The sequence below is a fragment of the Ailuropoda melanoleuca genome, chromosome 14, assembly GCF_002007445.2.
Source record: "Ailuropoda melanoleuca isolate Jingjing chromosome 14, ASM200744v2, whole genome shotgun sequence".
NCBI lineage: Eukaryota > Metazoa > Chordata > Mammalia > Carnivora > Ursidae > Ailuropoda > Ailuropoda melanoleuca.
In genome coordinates this window covers 81,585,900-81,605,975 of record NC_048231.1, presented here as the reverse complement: position 1 = coordinate 81,605,975, position 20,076 = coordinate 81,585,900, and the positions used below count along the sequence as shown (strand labels likewise).

Sequence of the window (20,076 nt, the reverse complement as noted above, 5' to 3'; positions counted from 1 at the left end):
GGGAGGGGCCCGCTCCCCAGCCCGCAAGGCCAGGCGCCCCCTGCAGGCGGCGCGGAGCGCACGAGCCGCATTCCGCGCCCCCGCCCGGGGCCGGCCCGAGGGGGCGTCCGCGGAGGGGAAGGCCGCGCCGAGCGGGCTGCTCTCCCTCTTCCTCCCCACCCGAGGCCTTCAACGTGGGATTCCTGCTAGAAGACGGTTATGTTAATTAAAACCGTCTTCAATGAAGAGGAGATAGACCCAATCAGTCCCCTTCTGTAATTAGGAGGATTGGTGGCGCTGACTCCCTGGGAGGGAACCGGAAGGGCTGGCAGCAGTTCAACCTCACTTTGAAAGAACACCGAAAATCTGATGTTTATTAAAAACTGCTCCCACCTATCTATGTAAGGCTAGCTCATTCTCAGACAGGATCTCTATATTTTAGAGAAAATACCCAAAGCTTGCAACACCACCACCTTCCAAAGGGGAATTGAAGAGAGGTCTTCCTGAAGCCATACTGAGATGGGTTTGGAAATCTCTTGAGTTTTAAGACTGTTTAAAAACGGTTCTGGCGTGGAGAGTGGTTTCCCTTTGGAAACCAGTGTCTGGTGGAAGCTGGTATTTTTATAACTCCAGGCTCTCTATCAGATCCTGTGTTACCATGGTTGCTAAGGGGAACACTGGCTTCGAATTTCACATTTCAGTTTGCAGAGTCTGGCTAAGGAAGTAGAACGGTTAAAGAGTGGGGGCTGGGGAGGGGTTGGGGAGTGGTGGTTGGGTGGGGGGAGACCCAGGGTTTATCTCGGGGTGGGGGTGTTGGTCAAGGATCCCCAGCCTCCAGGAGGCGTGCCAGCGAGCGCGGGTGTGTGGGTGTGCAGTGGGGGTGTCTGAGCAGGTCAGGGGCATCACACCACAGAGTGCCTTGGCTGCCAACTGAAAGGAGGGGCGACAGCCTTGGAGGGGACAACACTGCGGGGAGTTATTTAGGCAGAGGTTACAGGAATGGTTGCTTAAGCTGAGGTATTCATAGCAGCAGCTGCCGGACCTGGAGGAACTGCAGCTAACCCAGTGCCCAGGGGCTGTGTACCTGCCCCAGGAAGCCTGCATTCTCAGAGGAACATTCCAGGCAGGGTCTGTGCCGAAGATTAGGGCTGGAATAAACTGTTCATGGAGACAGGTTCTCCTGACTTTTCAAGATTCCTTCCAGCCTTTACTTCCTGCTTAGTCTTTTTGATCGACTGTTACCATAAAGAATTAAAAGTGCAAGGAGTAGAGGACTGTTCTCTGCTAAGATGCGCTTGCCAGGTCTCCTTGTCTCTTCTGCTTCTGGGCTCCCACCTTCCTGCTTCTAGGCTCAACTGATTTTGAGCACTGCACTGTGCATTGAGTTCCCCCGGCATGCCTCTGGCTAGGGAGAGCCCCGATTTACTTCACTTTGTTATTTCAACATACTCTCTGGAAGTGTGTCTAGACCTTTCAGTTTGATAAGGAAGTAGCATTTTTTCAGTGTTTGTTGAATGAATACATAAACTCCCTTTCATGCCTTCCATAGTGTTGCTCTCTGGCTTTGTATCATCTTGCGTGTACCGGAATGCCTCCGCTGGGAGCCAGCACTGGACCAGGACTTATCCATCAGACCTGACATAGATGGGCCATGCTCATTCTGGCCCTCGTGCCTCTGTTCATTTTTCTTCCTGGGGGCTTTTCTCCTTCCTCTCCAGGCCAGCATCTGTCCTGAAGCCCTAGCTCCCCCTCCCCTTTGCCCCCAGCAGCTGCCCACACTTCTAAACTCCCCCTACCCTTGCGTTGGCGTTACCCATCATAAATGTTCACAGCTGCTTAATTTCTGTGGATTTTGTCACCAAGTGAGTTGTTAGGCTCTTGGGGGAGCATCACAACTTATATGCTCTCCTTCTCGTACAACTAGGAAACTCTGCAGTTCAATAAGAAAAGTAGCATCGTCTCAAACCAAATTACCGCTTCCCGAATGAGCGGAGTGTCCTGAGCAAAATGTAGTTGGGGTTCCATGATAGATGAGACCCAGCCTACTACAGGTACCAATGAGAGGTTGAAATGATTTAAAAGCAACCAAGAAGAGGTCACAAGGCATTACTACCACCACCTGGCAAAGGACGTGCCCAGAGAACAGGCATCAGCAGCCCCTTATGGCTGCTACAGGAGGAATAACTCAGCGCAGGGTAGGGGCATGGCGGGAGGTGAACCTAGCCTTGAAGGTAGGCAAGAGTCAGGCAGGAGGAATGCAAGAGGCCTGTGGAGATGCATTGGGACCATTCGGCTGGAGCCTCAGAGGATTCCTTTGAAGTTCTCCAGGAAAGGGGGGTTGTGCTTGATTGTAGGGGGGCTATGGTGCCCAGTGAGAACGGACATGACTTTCTGGGGCTCTCTGTGGGGGTGAGACTTCTCGGGAGCAGTGCCTGGAACACGGTTTGCTTTCGACAGCAACGCGCAACCATGCGGCTAGCTCACGGAGGGGTGTCACGCACCACTTGCTTTTATTTTAAGCCTTAAACCTGCAAGGTGAGTATTAGTCCCATATTCACGTTACAGAGAGAAAGCTGAGGTTTGGAAACATTAAAGAATCAGGTGACCCCCACAGCTAGGAATGGAGAGCTGGGATTCAAACTCATGGCCAGAGAGGTTCTTTCGGTTGTGCTCTACCCACAGTGCTCTCTGGCCGTCAACGGCAGCCCACTGAACGCACCTAAGACGTAGCTACTCGCGTTTCTTAACCTTGGCTGCACGTTGGAGTCACATGGAGAGATGAATTTTTTTTTTCCTCTCTCCAACCCCATCCCCAGAAAGTTTGATTTAATTGGTTGAAGTGGGGCTGGGGGACGGTCTGAGAATCTGTACTTTTTTAAAAGCTTCCTAAGGCACAGGGTCAAGAGTCCTGGGTTGCATGGAGAATAATTTCAAATCTCTCCGCTTCCTATTAGGGTCCATTGGTATCCTGGGCGCAGCCGACCTTGGCCTCTTCTGGCCCCAGCTGGATAGCTGAATGCAGCCCCAGCTCCTGCTCTCGGGAAGGGAGGAATAGCCCCGCTGGAAAGGTACCTCTGAAGAATGTTCTGCTCGATTCTCTTAGCCCTGTGAAATAGCAGAGGATCTCCACCCACACCCACTTCATCTCAGCCTTTTCCGAGGTCAGATTTCCCCTGGAGACAAAACAATGTGTGCAATTGAATGTACGCTCACGCAAAAAGTTAAAAAAGTGGCTCTCTCATTGTTGCACGGAGCAATTTCATTTCCTGAGAAGCCTGACTTGTTGCCCTCTGTGTCCTCCTCCCCAGCCTGTGCCTGCCGGCCTCTTCCAGGAGCCCAACCAGTTGCATCCTTGGGGGGGGGTGTGCCCGTCAGAGACACCCCTCAGAGGCACCTGCCCCCTCCCTGCCCTTCCTCTGGAAAAGGCAGGGAGGGGGCAGATGGGGTTTCTGGGGCCTGGAGGGAAGGAGAGCAAGGGAGCCAACCATAGGGAGGGGGTGAGAGGGAGGTGCATAGGGATGAGAGATTCCTGGCACAGGGCACCCCCCCTCCCTTCCTCCTTTCCTCCACTGCTGACCCCTGGCTTTGGCTGCCAGACTCGGAAGAGCGCAGGAGACTGGGAATCACGGGTAGAGACGGGCTGGGGGGATTGGACTAGAGACAGAAAGGATGAGAGGGGGTGGGTAGAAACAGGCCCCTAGTGCACAGGGAATGTCTGTTCAAGGGAAACAGGTGTAAGCGGTTAAAAGCCACTCTAGCACTCCCTGCCAGAGGAATTTTTGACAAAGCTCTTGAAGAAAGGCGCCCAGAGATGAGCGTTCAGTGGTATCTTGGAATAGTCTGGCAAGATCACCACTGGGTCACAGAGGTGACAGAGGAACAGAGGGGGCCAAGAGTGTTGCAGGGTCAGGAAAAGGGTGTGAGGAGAGGACACCCCCCCACCCCCGCCAGCAGCTGGTCCAACCCCAACTAATTAAATGGTTGGCAAGTGGGCTCCAGCTGAGATGGGAGATGAGGGCACCCTTAGCTAGGCCACAAATGCTAATTATACACTCCTGTGGGGGACCCTTGTAGTCACAGTTTGGCTGGGGGCCGAGGCAGGATGAAGGGGTCCCTTCTGCACAGCTGAAGGGATGCTTTACCATTTCTCTACGTCTTCTTTGATTTCTTTCACTAACATTTTGCAGTTTTCAGGGTACAAGTCTTTTACTTCCTTAGTTAAGTTTATTCTTAAGTATTTTACTCTTTCTCGTGCTACTGTAAGGTGACTTGTTTTCCTAATTTCCTTTTGACGTAGTTTGTTATCAGTGTAGAGAAATGCGGTTGACTTTTGTATGTTGATTTTGTATCCAGCAACTTTACTGAGTTCATTTATTGGTTCTAATGTTTTTGTTCTTTTTTGGTGGAGTCTTTAGGGTTTTCTATATTCAAGATCATACCATCTGCAAATAGAGACAATTTTGCTTCTTCCTTTTCAACTTGGATGTCTTTTATTTCTTTTTTCTTGCCTAATTGCTCTGGCTAGGACTTCTAATGCTACGTTAAGAAGGAGTGGTAAGAGTGGACACCCTTGTCTTGTTCCTGGTCTTGGATTGGAAGACTTGATATTGTTAAAATGTCCATACCAAAGTGACCTACACATTCAATGCAGTCCCTATCAAAATTACAATGGCATTTTTTAAAGAAATAGAACAGACAATTCTAAAATTCATATAGAACCACAAAAGATTCATATAGCCAAAACAATCCTGAAACAATTTGAAAAAGAACAAATCAGGAAGCACCACATATCCTAATTTCAAAATATATTTCAAGGCTACAGTAATTAAAACATACAAATAGACCAACGGGACAGAACTGAGAGCCCGGAAATAAATCCCTGTGTATATGGTCAACTGATTTTCGACAAAGTGCCAAGAACACACAATGGGGGAAAGGACAGTCTCTTGAACAAAGGGTGCCAGGAAAACTGGATATCCACAAGCCGAGAAATGAAACTGGAATCTTATCTTACACCATACACAAAGAAATCAACTTAAAATGGGTTAAAACTTAAGACCTAAAACTGCAAGTTCTCAAAGAAAAGGTTGGGGAAAAGCTTCATGACACTGGTCTTGGCAGTGATTTTGGATATGACACCAAAAGCACAAAAGCAAAACACATAACTGGGACTACTACATCAAATGAACAAGTTTCTGCACAGCAAAAACAAAACAAAACAAGACAAAACAAAAAAACCCAAACAAAAACCCACAAAAAAACAAACAATAAAACCAGTGAAAGGCAACTCACGGAAAGGGAGAAAATATTTGCAAACCATATATCTGATAATGGGTTAAATTTCAAAATATATAAGGAGCTCCTACAATCCAATAAGCAGAAAGCTAATGACCGGATTGAAAAAATGAGCTAAAGACTTGAATAGACATTTTTCCAAAGAAGACATACACATGGCCTAAAGGTATATGAAAAGGTACTCAATGTCACTAATTGTCAGGGAAATGCAAATCAAAACCACTTCACCTCTGTTAGGATGACCATTATTATTTAAAAAAAAAAAAAGACAAGTGTTGGCAAGGACGGGGAGAAATAGTTGCTCTGAAAGACAGTAGGAAGCTTCCTCAAAAATTTAAAAATAGAGCCATATTATCCAGCAATCCCACTTCTGAGTATTTATTTAAAAGAACTGAAATCAAGATCTCAAAGAGATATGAGCATTCCCGTGTCCACTGCAGCTCTATTCACAGTAGCCAAGATGTAAGAACCGAGATGTCCATTAACAGGTGCATAGATTAAAAAAATGTGGTATATCCATACAGTGGAATACAGCTGACCCTTGAACCACGCAGGCGTTAGCAGTGCCAACCCCACGCAGTTGAAAATCCAATATAATTTTTGACTCCCCCAAAACTTAATAGCCTCCTGTCGTCCAGAAGCCTTCCCAAGGACAACAACAGTCAATTAATGCATATTTTGTATATATGTATTATATACTGTATTCTTACAGTAAAGTAAACTAGAGGAAATATTACCAAGAAAGCCATAAGGTGGAGAAAATACATTTACAATACTGTATTGTAAAAACTCCGCATAGAAGTGACCCCCACAGTTCAGACCCATGTTGTTCAGGGGTCAACTGCACTATTCCACTTTATAAAAGAAGGGAATTCTGCCATATGGGATGACACGGATGAACCTGGAAGATATTATGCCAAGTGCAATAAGCCAGTCACAGAAGGACAAACACTGCATATTTCCACTTACATGAGGTATTTCGAATAGTCAAACTTGTAGAAGCAAAGAACAGAGGTGGCTGCCAGAGGCTGGGGGCAGGGGGGGATGGCAGTTGCTAAAAACTGGGCACAAAATTTCAGTTATGCTGGAGGAATAAATTCTAGGGATTTGCTATAATGACATTGTACCTAGAGTAACAATACTGTATTGTATACTTAAAAATCTGTTAAGAGGGTGGATCTCATAGCAAGTGTTCTTATGACAATAAAATTTTATAAACATTAAAAAAAAAAAAAGAGGGGCGCCTGCCTGGCTCAGTGGGTAGAGCATACGACTCTTAATCTCAGGGTTGTAAGTTCGAGCCCCACGCTGGGTGTAGCGATTACTTAAAAAAATAAAATCTTAAAAAAAAAATTAAAACGAGCTCACAAAGCAAGTACGAGTGGTCAACAGGAGGGCAAGGAGACTCCTGCACCTTGCAGGTGCCGATAATACTGTTCAATTACTTTGAAAACCCTCTTGGCGGAGCCACTGGTGCCGAAACAATGAAAAGGCTCACTGAAAATTATTCTTCTCTGTCCCTCAAAGAAAGATCTGATTGGCACACGTTATTTATGGCAAAAGTGGAATCAATTCCCCAATGACCTGTTTGGCTTCTGCTGCATGGCAGGCGCTGGGCTACGGACTGAAGACACAGAAAGGTGCTTCACAAGGCATGAGCAGAGCGGCCAGGAGCAGGGACTCCAGCAGTCAGACCTGGATTCCAATATGCACTCTGCTGTGTGGCCCTGAGCAAGCTGCCTGACCTCTATGTTCTCTGGCAGCCGGGGATGATCATCTTCAGAGTGTTGTCCGAGTTAAGAGAGAAAAGAATGCATGATGTGCTTTGGGCAATGCCTTCCAGTGTGCTGTTATCATTATAAAATACAAAATTACTAAATAAATGCTAAATTACCAAATACTAAAATACCACGACGCCACGGAAAGGCTGGAGCTGTCAGGGTGGAGTGCCATGTCTCGCTCTTGGCAGCTGTCCGTGTGCTCCCCTGGGGTGGGGGTGGGGAGCTTCCCAGAAGAAGTGTCTTGGGCTGGGCCTGGGAAGAGGTGTTATGGCCAGGAAGAGAGAGACTCTAAGGATGGAGTCCAAGGTCTGAAGCTTGAGTAACCAAGAGACACAGAGAGGACAGTAATTCAACTGTGTCAGAGTGTGCAAGGAAATGCCCAGGGGACACCCCCTAGGGCAGGGAGGCTCGCAGAGCCTTGGGTGGCCTCCAGTCTGAAGGGGTTTCGGGGCCAAGCACACGCTCAATCTTAAAGGAGAGTGGAGGCCAGTGAGCCCCCGGTCCAATGAAGGTGGCCTCCAGGGGCTGAGGACCCCAAACTTACAGTGGGGCTGGGAGGATTTTGTATCTTCCTTTCAGGTTTGTTCTAAATGAGATTTTCATACCAAGATGGCCCATGGGTCTGTGTTTGATTCAGGGCCTAGAGGAAAGGGGAGCAGGGGAAGCCAGGGAGGGTGTGCAGAAGCAGAGGGCAGAGTGAGTGACACACGGCTGTTTAAGAAAAGGCCATCAGTGAGTTCTGGGGCTGCTGCCTGGCCGTGTGGAGGCTGGAAGGGTGGACCTGGGCCCACGCTGGGATCTGGACTGAGCAGGAAGGCCTTGGGGTGCAGCTCCGGTCACATCTTATTGGAGGGGCTTGAGGCATGGCCTGGATATATCCAGTGGGGAGCTGGAAATGCAGGCCTGGAATGGTTCTGGGAGTTGGGAGGACCCAGGGTAGGGTGGTAGGGTGGGCATTTGGGTCAGCCATCTGCATGGCCCCAGGAGAAAAGTCTAAACTTTTCCAGCATGGAGAGAGGCAGCAGCAATGGCTTTGGCTTCCAGAAACTTCTTAGAGCTGGCCCAACCTGCTTTGGGAATGTCAGTCAGGCCTGGGTGCGTGTGTGTGCGTGTGTGCGTGTGTGTGTGTGTGTGTGTGTGTGTGAGAGAGACAGATAAGTAGGGGAGGCAGCAACAGGCTCTGAGAATTCAGGTGTCTGTCTCCAGGGAGCTGGGAAAGGCACAGGCTCTCCGTACGATCCCTAGGACACCCCTTTACGTTCCCATCTCTTCTTAAGGCCCTGTTTTAGGGAAGCTAAGTTCTCTTTGGAAAGAGCTCTAGCTCGGTAGTGGAGAGGCTCCAGGCCAGCTCTGGCATTGACCGACTATGTGTCCCTGGGCAGGGCACTCAGCCTCTGTGTCCCTTTAAGATTGGGCATGTGTCCGGCCCTAAGTCAGACTGGAGGACACCCAGCTCTCTGAGAGCCACCGTGCCCTAGAACAAGTCCCTGGGGCATTTCCTTCCACATTCTGACCTAGTTGTCTTGGTGTGCTTAGCACCCTCTCCACACCATGTCTTTCTCCCTGAACCCCTTCAGAGCGAGCAGCCTGGTGTCCCCCTACAGATGAGGAACCAAGGCCCAGAGCAGGGGACTCTCCCCTAGACGGCACAGCAAAAACCTGGCGGGCGGAGGCAGGACCGGGGCCCAGGGCTGGTGCTCTGGAATCACCTCACCGCAGGCCTCGGGCAGAAAGCTCAGAACATGGGGCTCTGGTTTCCCCTTTCACAGGACGATGAAAGTGGCAGGTGAACTATTTGTTCTTCAAGTTTGCTGCGAGCACGGCAGGCGCTCGTGTTTGTGACATTGTCCTGAAGAGCTGAACGCATTGAACAAGAGTGCATTAAGCTCCTTGGGTTTTTGTACAGACCTCCTGGCACCTTCCGGATCTCACACCCGAAAGTTCGCGCTACCTCAGGCGGTGTTAGAAGTGTCCTGGCAGCCAGGGCCGGCGCTCAGCTGCAGCCCTGCCTCCCGCTCGGGGAAGCAGGTGATGGCAACACCAGGAGGTGCCCAGATCACGCCGAGGGAACGTGTTGGGGCAATCCGGGTCACTGCCCTCCAACAGTGCTGCTCCCTGCCTTCAGCTGGCTTGTCAGGGGACCGGGCAACTCAGGCAGGGATGGGAGGACCCCGAGAGGCCATTGTCCAAGAGGGCTGCTTTCAAGTCACCCCCGAGGGATGCAAAAAGCAAAGCGATGGCCTCTTGCGGTGCTGCGTTCTGAGCTTATGACCCTTTGGGAGCGACAGACTGTTGGAGGAGGCCATCGGCCGATTCTGAGAAACAATTCTGAATTCAAGTGCAGTTGTTAAGAAGTATGTTGGGCTCTGTGGAGCGGCAGAGGCTGGTGGGTTTACCAGCTGTCTGAGAGAGGTAGGCAGGCTCTGTTTCAGTGAGCTTCCACGCAGTCGGGAATGAGCACCCTGTTTCCCATAAACGGATCGTTCAAAACCATCTACAAATACCCTGTCCTTTCTCTTACGTTGCTCTATTATCTTCTTCCTTTGCAAAACACAAAAATGTTCCCTGACCGCACACCTCCCCTGTAGTTGACAAGTTCCTCTTCCCTGTGCCTTCCACAGAAACGCTTCTCCAAAGACTTGTCCACACTCACGTCCTCACCTCCACCGCCCTGACCATTCCTCCATCTACACCCTCTCCCTGGATGATCCCATCTGGTCCCCAGCCTGGAGCACCAGGTCCACATTGAGCCTTCACACAACGCACAACTCCCCCCAGGCCGACCTCTTCCCGATTTTTCAGACACTTCTACTCGAGCGACAGTGGGACAGCTCTCTGGGGACAACCACCGGGTCACCCAAACAGAAAAAAACCACCTCCTCATTTTCATCCCCCTTCTGTTTCTCTTTGAGCCCTCCCCGTCCCAGAAAATGGCCCCCCCAGGCTGGTGAACCAGGAGCCCACATCACTTCCTCCATTGTCTGCTGTCTCATGCCAGCAGGTCCTGTTGGCTCCAACTCAAAAATAGAACTGGAATGCAGTCCTCCTTTGTGCCATCGAGGCTGTGTTCTGAGCCACTAACCTCTCCCTGGATGACACCAACCGCCCCATAACGAGCCCCCCGTTTCTGGCCCCCAAGAGTAGCCAGGATGACCCTCTCAACTGGGCTGTGGATACCTGGTAGGGCAAGTATGCCACTGACCTTCTGCTTCTCAAAAGTTTCTCGGTTATTCTAACTTATTTCTCTTTCAGATGAAATTCAGAAGCAAGTATTTTTTTAAAAGTAAATAATTCAATGGTAAACCAATCCAGACCAAAGATCGACTCATTCAATTAATATTTACTGGAGGCCTCGTCCCTGCAGGCAGTGTTCTAGATTATGAATTACTGGAGTCTGAGTTTATGATAATTTCCTTTGGAAGGCTTTTTCCCTTTATATAAACTCAATAAATTAAAACCTGGCTTTAGTCAACAGAAGCACGGGGAGTTACGTTTCTGTTTACCAAGGGATCCATCACTCTAGGTGGTACAAGCCCTGTAGCTTTGCGGGCGCATCGGGGTTTTGCTTATAGACATTCCAGGGTGGCATTCTCTGGCAGGGCAGGTGGCAGGGCCACGCGGGTCTCTTACCTCCCTGAGGCAGGTGTAGATGGGGCAGACAAGCACGCGGAAGGGCTCGCCCGTGCTGCTCCGCATGGTCCCAAACACCTCACACAGGAAGGTGATGAAGCCAAGCCAGCGCTCCACGTCCTGCTGCTGAAGCTCTTCCCGCACGGTGAAGTCCTTCTGTGGAGGCACAAGACACCGAGTCAGCCTCGCCGGGGCCAGCCTGCTTTGCTATGGCACCTGCTGTCTAAGGGCTGGCTCAAGACAACTGGTAAACCCCATGCTCTCACTAAGGAGGGAGGAGGGACCCTTGGCTGGAGTGTGAATGCGGGGGACTCACTTGTGGGTGGCAAGGCCTCGACTTCTGGCCACAGCACCTCTTCTTCAGTTCCTAGGTTGGGGGGTTCCTCAGTCTTGCCTCATGGACCCCAATGCTGAGGTCGGGGAGTGAGATGAAGGGCAGATGACACCTTTCCCAGAGTTATCATCTCCCCCATTCAACTCCGTGTACCTAAACCACCTCCCTTTGCTAATCCCCAAAGCATGCCCTCTACATGAGGGAGGGTAACCCGAGCATTGTCCTGCACGTCAGCAATTAGTGACTGAGGCCCTTTGTGGCTCGAGCACTGGGCTAGAGACAGCGAGGCCCCTGCCTGCAAGGGGCTTAGAGACACTCATTCATTCTTCTTAAACACAGTATTGCCCATTGTGTGCCAGGTGCTGTATTAAGGACTAGGACACGACATGTTCACTTGTAACTGTGATACGAGAGAGAAGGTATCAAAGCCACTGCGAGGTTCCAGGTGAAAGGACTTTGGGAACTCAGAGGCAGAAGTTGTCACTGTCAAGGGGAAATCGAGGCCACAAAAGAGCTAGGATTCTGACTCGGGAATGTGGGGCATTTCAGGTGGAGAGAACAACGATGTGGGGGGTGGGTAACATGGGTGTTTGGGAAATAGGGAGGTAGAATGCAGTCTGGGTCCCTCATGGGTGGTGTAGAGAGGAAAAAAAAAAACCAGGAGGCAGGGCTGAGAAAGAGGGTGGGGCTAGAGCACGGATAACTGAACCCAGCCAAGGAACTGCATTCTATGTGATGGCTGGCAGAGAAGGTTTTGCATGGGTCATGAAAGGCCACGGTTGTATCTATGCTTCTTACAAGATTAATAGGGCAAGGATGTGGGGACCAAGCAGGAGGTCAGCGCCAAAGGTGCAGGCTGAATGAAACTACACTCTCTGGCATTTGACAGATAAGAATCTGGGGTAGATTAGGTTAGATTATTCAGAAATATATTTCCCCTACCTCTTGTCTTCGGGTTTGGCCACATGACTTGCTTTGGCCAACAGAAATGAGGCAGAAGTGACGGGGGCTAGTACTGACCGGAGGCCTTAAGAGGCCTTATGTACTCATGCTTCCTCTCCTACGCTTCTCCCATTGTCATGAGAGGACCACCTGTGGGCTGGTCTGAGGGTCCCAAAGGGAAGATGAGAGACATGTGAAGCAGGGCCCCACCCCAGTCTAGACTAGATCAGGGGGCCCCCAGCCGACGTGCACATACATGATCGAACAACAACACAGAATGGTGTGCCACGAGGATTTCTGCGGCTGTGTGCTGAGCAACTGCCCGATATAGGATTGGGACAAGAGACACCGTCAGCAGAAAGAGTCGCCAAGTGATGGATTTCAGGTTGATGGAAAAGGAAGACTCGAAGATGACACCAAGATTCTGAATCCGAGGGACTGTGCCACCAAGAGGAATAGGCCACGGGAGGGAAGAGGCTGGAGGACGTGCCGCACGCCATCCCCGCCATCCAGGACCCGTCCCCAGCACGTAATTTGGCTGAGCATTCTCCTGGATGCCCGAATCTCAGAATCTCCAGGGAAGGAAGGTCCTCACGGAAGACTTGGTTAATATCCGTCCCTTGTGGATGACGGAAGCGCTATCTAGAAACCTGAAAGGGCAGAGGGGGCCTCCGCCTCCTCGTCTGGCCAATTTGGGGCTGGATGAGAAAATCTCCAAGAGATGTCCCTCCAGTTCCTGCTTCTGATGAACCTTGGTCATGGCTTCTTCGTTTCAGAGTTTCACCAGCTTCAAGTGTGTGTGCGTATGGAAGGAGAGCAGCGGCAGCCCACCACCAGCTCACCAGACCTTGAGCCGAGGACCTGAACTGTCAGGTCTCATGTAATCATCACAATGATCCCATGAGGCAGGTCCCATTATTGCACCATTTTAGAGACGATGAATCTGAGGTTAGAGAAGTTACCCAACTTGGCCATGGCTAAGTGGTAACGGCAGAGCTGGGATTTGAACCCGGATCTGCCTACTCTGGACACCAAGCTTTCCCCCCACTTCTTTTCTCATGGGGTTTTTAAATTGGAAAAGTAGTACCTCAGAGCCCAAGCTCTTCCTCACTTTGTGTCTGAATTTTCCACTAAGCCATTTGTTCATACTGCCCCCGGAAGTCCACTCAAGCTCACAGATCTCATGGGCCCCATGCTGACCCTCGGGTCTCCTGCCTCCCCAGTCACTTCCCACTGACATGTCTACCTGCATCCGACTGTGGTTTGCCAGTGCATGGAGCTGTCCCATCCTGGGGTCTGAGACAGGACAGTGTCCCTGGAAGAGTCCCCTGGATTTAGCCAGGGACTCCCAAAGTAGTGGGGTCTCCTTCCTAGTACAGAGCCTGGATCAGGGAGCCCACAGGGGCTGTCCTGTGGTGTTCTAGGTACCTATGAATGAATGAATGACTTTGCCTAGCACCCTAAGGCCTACAAAGGGCCCTGGACTGCTGGCCTTGAAGTCACGAATCTTTAGGTCGTTCCACCCTCATTAGCCTGTGTTTATCCCTCTATATCCGTATGTGATCAGAGCAGAGGCACACATTAGCATTCTCATTTTAGAATGGGGGAAACTGAGGCACAAAGTGGTTAAAAGACTTGACCAAGGTCACTTAGGACTAGAGCCTGAATGACAACCTCAGCCCTACCATTGCTCTCAAATCTAAGCTAAAGGTTCTTGGCCCTAGTTGCACACTGGAGTCACCCGGAGGAACTTGGAAGCTACAGATACTTGGACTCCACCGCACAGAGGCTTGTGTAGCTGGCCACGGTGGGGCCTGGACACTGTCATCTGTGAAAGCCCTCCAGGTGGTTCCAATGTGCGGCCATGGCCGAGAACCACAGCTCCAAGCTTTTATAAGGTGCCGACATGGGAGTTAAAATGGGGCCCCTCTATCAGGGTACGATTTGTCCTTTTCCCACCTCCTATAAAAATACCCGAGCAGCCGACGAAGAAGAAGAAAGCCCCACAACCACATTGAGAAGGGAGATAACAGGTCACCAGCAGCCTCCTCACCAGACTAGGGAGGTAATACCACGAACGCAAGTGCTGTCACCAAGAAGCTGTACTTGCCCAGAGCAGCTTGGCCTCCTACCCAGAGGGTCAAAGGTCAGGGGTAGATGAGCAGGCAGCTTGACCTGCAGACTTTCCTTGTCTGCCCCTGGCTGGTAGGCAGTCTGGCCCTACTTGCAAACCCCGTCCTGTGCACCCAGGCAGCTCCTAGCAGCATTGCTCTTGCTCTGGTCCCTGGAGGTTCAGGGGCAGAAGGTACCCTGTGTGCTCAGAGGTGCGGTGCTCTCAGGCAAAGCCCTCTCGGGCAGGACGAGGCTTGGGGCAGTGCACACCAGAAACTGGAGTTTTAAGAAAATGATCACATCCGATCAAAAACTACAGCTTGACTCAATTTCCTCCTGATAATCAGTGGCGTCGAGAGAGGATTCTGTTTGCGGCTAGCAACATGCACTAGAAAACCGAACACCTGCTAAATGCTGGAAATCAGACTTGGGATGTGCACACGAAGCCACCCAGGGAGAGGGAGACTCTACGTTGCCGCAGCAGACATTGCGAATGCCAAGGATGATCCCTATGGCCAACGCCCAAACCAAGCCCAGCCTTCGTCATTCAAGGGCAAGGGAAGAGAAAAGCAACATGCCGTCTATGGGAAAATCCCGCACAACAGACTAGGGGGCTGCTACCCCAAAGACCTAATAGAAACACGTGGCTTTGAAAATAACAATATACCAAGAATAAATTAAATTAAAGACTCCAGTATAAAACATGTGGGCTTTTAGGTCCATAAGAACAATTGCATGGATTCTGTGACAGGTGGAGAGGCATTTGAGAGAAGGGACCCCAACTCGCTAAAAGCCCCACACTGAGATGACGTGTAAGATGGGAGCTGGCCTTCAGGAAGAACCGATGGGAGTGAGAAGTGCAACAGCAACCAGAGAGCGTGAGCTGGAGGCAGTGAAGGACAGAATGTTCGCTGCAGAAAAAGTCGCACATAAGACAGCTAGAAAGTTGAAGACAAGGATAGATAGATGAAAAAAAAAAAAAAAGCAAGCAGTGAAGACTGAGTGGATGGGCGTCTGACCTGTGAATTATAGAGGCTTTCAAAAAGGATCCCAGAATACATGCAATAAAGAGACCAGAGGGAAACACTTTGAGCTGAAAACCAAAAGCCAAAGAACGGACTCTTCAGGCAGAAAGGCTCACAGCGTCCCAGAGCCCCCCACCAGGGATACTTAGCAGGAGAATTTTCTTTTTTAATTTCAAGAAAAAGAAAAATTCTAAAAACAGCTTTGAAGGAGGGAGGGAAACCCCTAGGTTTCTTACAAAGGAACAAAAATATGGTTGGCCTTATATTTCTGTATTTGATGTTAAAATTCAGAGACATTGAGACAACACCTTCACTTGTTTGAGGGGGAAAGAACACACTCAGCTGTGAGTGAAAGCAGGAGAAACGCATCTTACATAAGCAAAGGTTTTTAAAAGTCCTACCTACATGCTTATCTTAAAAAAAAAAAACACTCAAACTGGTGCAGCCACCATGAAAAACAGTATGGCGATTCTTCAAAAAATTAAAAATGGAAGTACCCTGTGATCCAACAATGCCACTTCTAGGTTAATACACCCCAAAGAACTAAAAGCAGGGTCTTGAAGAGATATTTGTATACCCAGGTTCATAGCAACACTGTTCGTAACAGCCAAGAGGGGGAAGCAACCCACGTGTCCATCAACGGATGAATGGATAAACAAAACGTGGCATGTGAATACAACGGAATATTATTCAGTCTTCAAAAGGAAGGAAATTCTGACACATGCTACAACACAGGCGAACCATGAGGACGTGATGCTCACTGAGATATGCTAGCCACAAAATGACGCATACTGTATGATTCCACCTATAGAAGTATCTAGAGAAGTCAAAATCACAGAAACGGAAAGTAGAATGGTGGTTGCCGGTGGCTGGGGAGAGAGGGGACCGGAGAATTCTTTAATGAGTTAGAGTTTCAGTTTTGTAAGATGAAAAAGTTCTGGAGGTTGGGTGTCTAACAATGTGACTACACTTCACATGACTGAACTGCACACATATAACCGGTTGAAATGGTAAATTTTACTTACGTGGTGTTTTCCTTTGCCACAATTGAAAATAATTTAAAAATTTAAAAACTTTCTTAAATGCATGCCCAGCCAACAAAATTTAGACTCAGTTTGAGGAAATCATGGTATAGAAGGACCAGAAGTGAAAACTGAAACCAGGTAGACTTACAGAGTTAACAAAATAAGTAATTATAACCTTGGTTGTAAGACAGAATCAAGAGCCAAAAATAGCCCTTGAAAGAGAAGTTATTTAATCTCTAAATGTAATCTGAAGATGAATTTCATAGTAGTAGTGATTTAATAATCTAAGATTAACTTACTGAAGACTGATGCACACTGGTGGGAGAGGAACAGAAGATGGTAGAGCACACAAATTTCATAATTTAGACCATAAGGATCCAGAAGTTACTGCTTCTCTCTTAAGTATGGTACTCACAGAAACAGAAGTTAAAGTACGCTTTTAAAAGTATTAAAAGTAAACGCTAGTAACCATTAGCAGAACTGAAAACAGGATATATAAAATAAATGGATAGGTAAAAATAATTGTGGGCAAATAAAAATAAAATTAAAGCGCTAGTAAAATCAAAGTAGTTTTCAAGATAACAATCATTAAATAAAATAAGGTTACATATAAATAAAATTACATTCATAATAGATAACAAAAAAGATTATATACTGTGTAGCATAGACTCAAAACACATAAAACAAAAAGCTATTGAAACATAAGAAAAAAATAGGAAGACTAGTATCTGGAGATGAAACTGCTAGCATTCCATGGCTGATTAACAAAATGCAACCACTTGGCTGATTTAAATAATGTAATTAATAAGACTAAATAGAAACCTCATGTAAGCTGTGATTCACTCTAAATTTCAAAGCACAGAAATTCTACAGGTTACATACTTGGGCCAAGAATTAAGAACAATTAAAAAATAGCCAATTACTTGGCTATTTTAAAAATAGTCTCCCAGAGGGGGTGCCTGGGTGGCTCAGTTGGTTAAGCCTCCGACTCCTGATTTCCAGCTCAGGTCGTGATCTCATGGTCATGGGATCAAGCCCTGTGTAGGGCTCTGCACTGGGCGTGGAGCCTGCTTAAGATTCTCTCTCTCGGGGGTGCCTGGGTGGCTCAGTTGGTTAAGCCTCCGACTCCTGATTTCCAGCTCAGGTCGTGATCTCATGGTCATGGGATCAAGCCCTGTGTAGGGCTCTGCACTGGGCGTGGAGCCTGCTTAAGATTCTCTCTCTCCGGGGTGCCTGGGTGGCTCAGTCGTTAAGCGTCTGCCTTTGGCCCAAGGCGAAATCCCAGGGTCCTGGGATAGAGCCCCGCGTCGGGCTCCCTGCTCTTGCTGGGAGCCTGCTTCTTCCTCTCCCACTGCCCCTGCTTGTGTTCCCTCTCTCGCTGGCTGGCTCTCTCTGTGTCAAATAAATAAATAAATAAATAAATAAATAAATAAATAAATAAATAAAATCTTAAAAAAAAAAAAAGATTCCCTCTGCCCCCTCCCCTCTAAAAGGAAAAAAAAAAAAAGTCCTCCAAAGAAAGATGGAATAGGGGCGCCTGGGTAGCGCAGTCGTTAGGCGGCTGCCTTCGGCTCAGGGCGTGATCCTGGCATTCCGGGATCAAGTCCCACATCGGGCTCCTCCGCTGGGAGCCTGCTTCTTCCTCTCCCACTCCCCCTGCTTGTGTTTCCTTCTCTCGCTGGCTGTCTCTCTGTCACATAAATAAATAAAATCTTAAAAAAAAAAAGAAAGATGGAATAAAGACATTATCAAATATATGATAATAGATTAGGAAATAACGAGTTATAAAAACTTGTGGGATGTGGTCAAAGCTATAATGAAAGGTAAATTTATAGTTTTAACTATCTTGGCTGTTAAAAAGAGGAAGCAAATACATCATCTAAACTTCTGCTGTCCAGTATGGTAGCCTCTAGCCACATATGACTACTGAGCACTTGAAATGTGCTTATACAAACTGAGATGTGCTGTAAGTGTAAGAGACCCAGGAGTTTTTGAAAGCTTAGTATGAAAGAATGTAAAACGTCTCCTATTTTAAAAATATCAATTACATGCTGAAATTTTGGATATACTGGGTGAAATAATATGTTATTAAATTAGAAATTACATATGCAGGGTTGCCTGGGTGCCTCCATTGGTTAAGTGTCTGACTCTTGATTTTGGCTCAGGTCATGATCTCAGGGTATTGGGATGGAGCCCTCTGTGACAGGGCTCCATGTTCACCAGGGAGTCTGCCTGAGATTCTCTCCCTCTCCCTCTGCCCCTCCCCCAGCTTATGCTCCTCTCTTTCTCAAATAAAAAAATAAATCTTAAAAAAAAATTACATATGTGGATCCCATTTTACTTCTACTGACTACTGTTAATCTATACATTTGACCCAAAAAATTAGAAAGCCACCAGTGAATAAGGAAATATATGAAAGGATATAATACAGATAAAGCCAGAAACTAATTAATTAGAAAACAGAGAAAGGAAATTTTGTAAAATCAAGAAAGAAGAAACAGAAATAAAATTAGAAATACAATTAAAATCTTAAAAAAAGATATACAGTAGATAAAAAATACAATAAAAGCTATTAACAACTCTATGCCGATGATTTTAGGAAAAAATGATAAAATAGGAGCTGTCTTAAAAAATTAATATCATCGGGGCGCCTGGGTGGCACAGCGGTTAAGCGTCTGCAATCGGCTCAAGGCGTGATCCCAGCGTCATGGGATCGAGCCCCACATCAGGCTCCTCTGCTATGAGCCTGCTTCTTCCTCTCCCACTCCCCCGGCTTGTGTTCCCTCTCTTGCTGGCCGTCTCTATCTCTGTCGAATAAATAAATAAAATCCTTAAAAAAATATCATCAAACTTTACTAAAAAAATCAATAGAAGCCCAGAAAAGACTAAAAATCATAAAATAAAATGAGAAGTTCTAGTTAGGAGGTCTCTAAACTTACGATTTTTATAGTTAAGTTCAAATTTTCAAAAAATTACATGGCTGCTCTGCTATGTAGACTGATCTAGAACAGAAAAAAAAGATACTTTTGTTTGATAGGAGATCAAAAATAAGGAAGTCTATGGGCTTATCTCTCTAATGCGAGTAGATGTGAAAGTCCTAAATGAAATGCTAGCAAATGGATCCATTATAACCAAGTAGATTTTATCCTAGAAAGGCAAGGATGATTTAGTATTAGGAAACCTATAAACAAATATATTACATCAATAGGCCTGATTAAAAAATTGTAGCAACATCCATGACCCTTGGAAGGAAGGAGATAAAATGATTTGATACGATTATATAAATGAAAAACCCAAGAGAACTCTCTGATAAAGATTAGAATTAACATGAATGTTTAGCCACTAATTAATTAATAAAAATTAATATACAAAAATCAACAGCTTTTTAAATGACAGGATTAACCAGTGAGATATTTTAGTGCACCGAAGCTCACTTATTAGAGCAATAAAAACACTTACCTAACATTATTTAGGAATGTGCAAAATTTCTATTAAGAAAATTGCAAAACCAAACTGCGAGATTTCGGACAAAGTCTTCAACAAATGAAGAAACACACAATATAAAGATGGTAATTCTCCTTGAAATAATTCACAGGTGTAACCCCAGTTTGTACTCCATATTCCAGTGGGAACTTTTTGGAGGGAAAGGGGGAATGGAGGCATGAAAACAATAATCCTAAAAGTAATTTGAAAGAGTAATGTGGCGGGGGGGAGGGGGGTGCCTGGGTAGCTCAGTGGGTCAGATGTCTCGGACTCTTGATTTCTCCTCAGGTCAAGATCTCAGGGTTGAGATCTCAGATGGAGCCCCGAGTTGGACTCTGTGCTCAGCATGGAGTCTGCTTAAGATTCTCTCTCTCCCTCTCCCATTGCCCATTCCCCCCATCTCTAAAAAAAAGAAAAGAAAAAGGAAAGAAAAGAAAAAAAAAAGTAATGGAAAATAGCTAAAATCAAAA

General features: G+C 47.3%; 1 protein-coding gene across 6 annotated transcripts in view; it reads right to left on the bottom strand.

Annotated features, from left to right (window-relative positions):
- The window catches only part of CTIF (cap binding complex dependent translation initiation factor), a 280,083-nt gene that overhangs the window by 28,081 nt on the left and 231,926 nt on the right, over window positions 1-20,076 (bottom strand). For all 6 annotated transcript variants that reach the window (XM_034643196.1, XM_034643197.1, XM_034643198.1 and 3 more), the window contains one exon: window positions 10,686-10,841. In XM_034643196.1, the coding sequence (XP_034499087.1) occupies window positions 10,686-10,841 (156 nt within the window). The remainder of the gene's footprint in view (window positions 1-10,685; window positions 10,842-20,076) is intronic.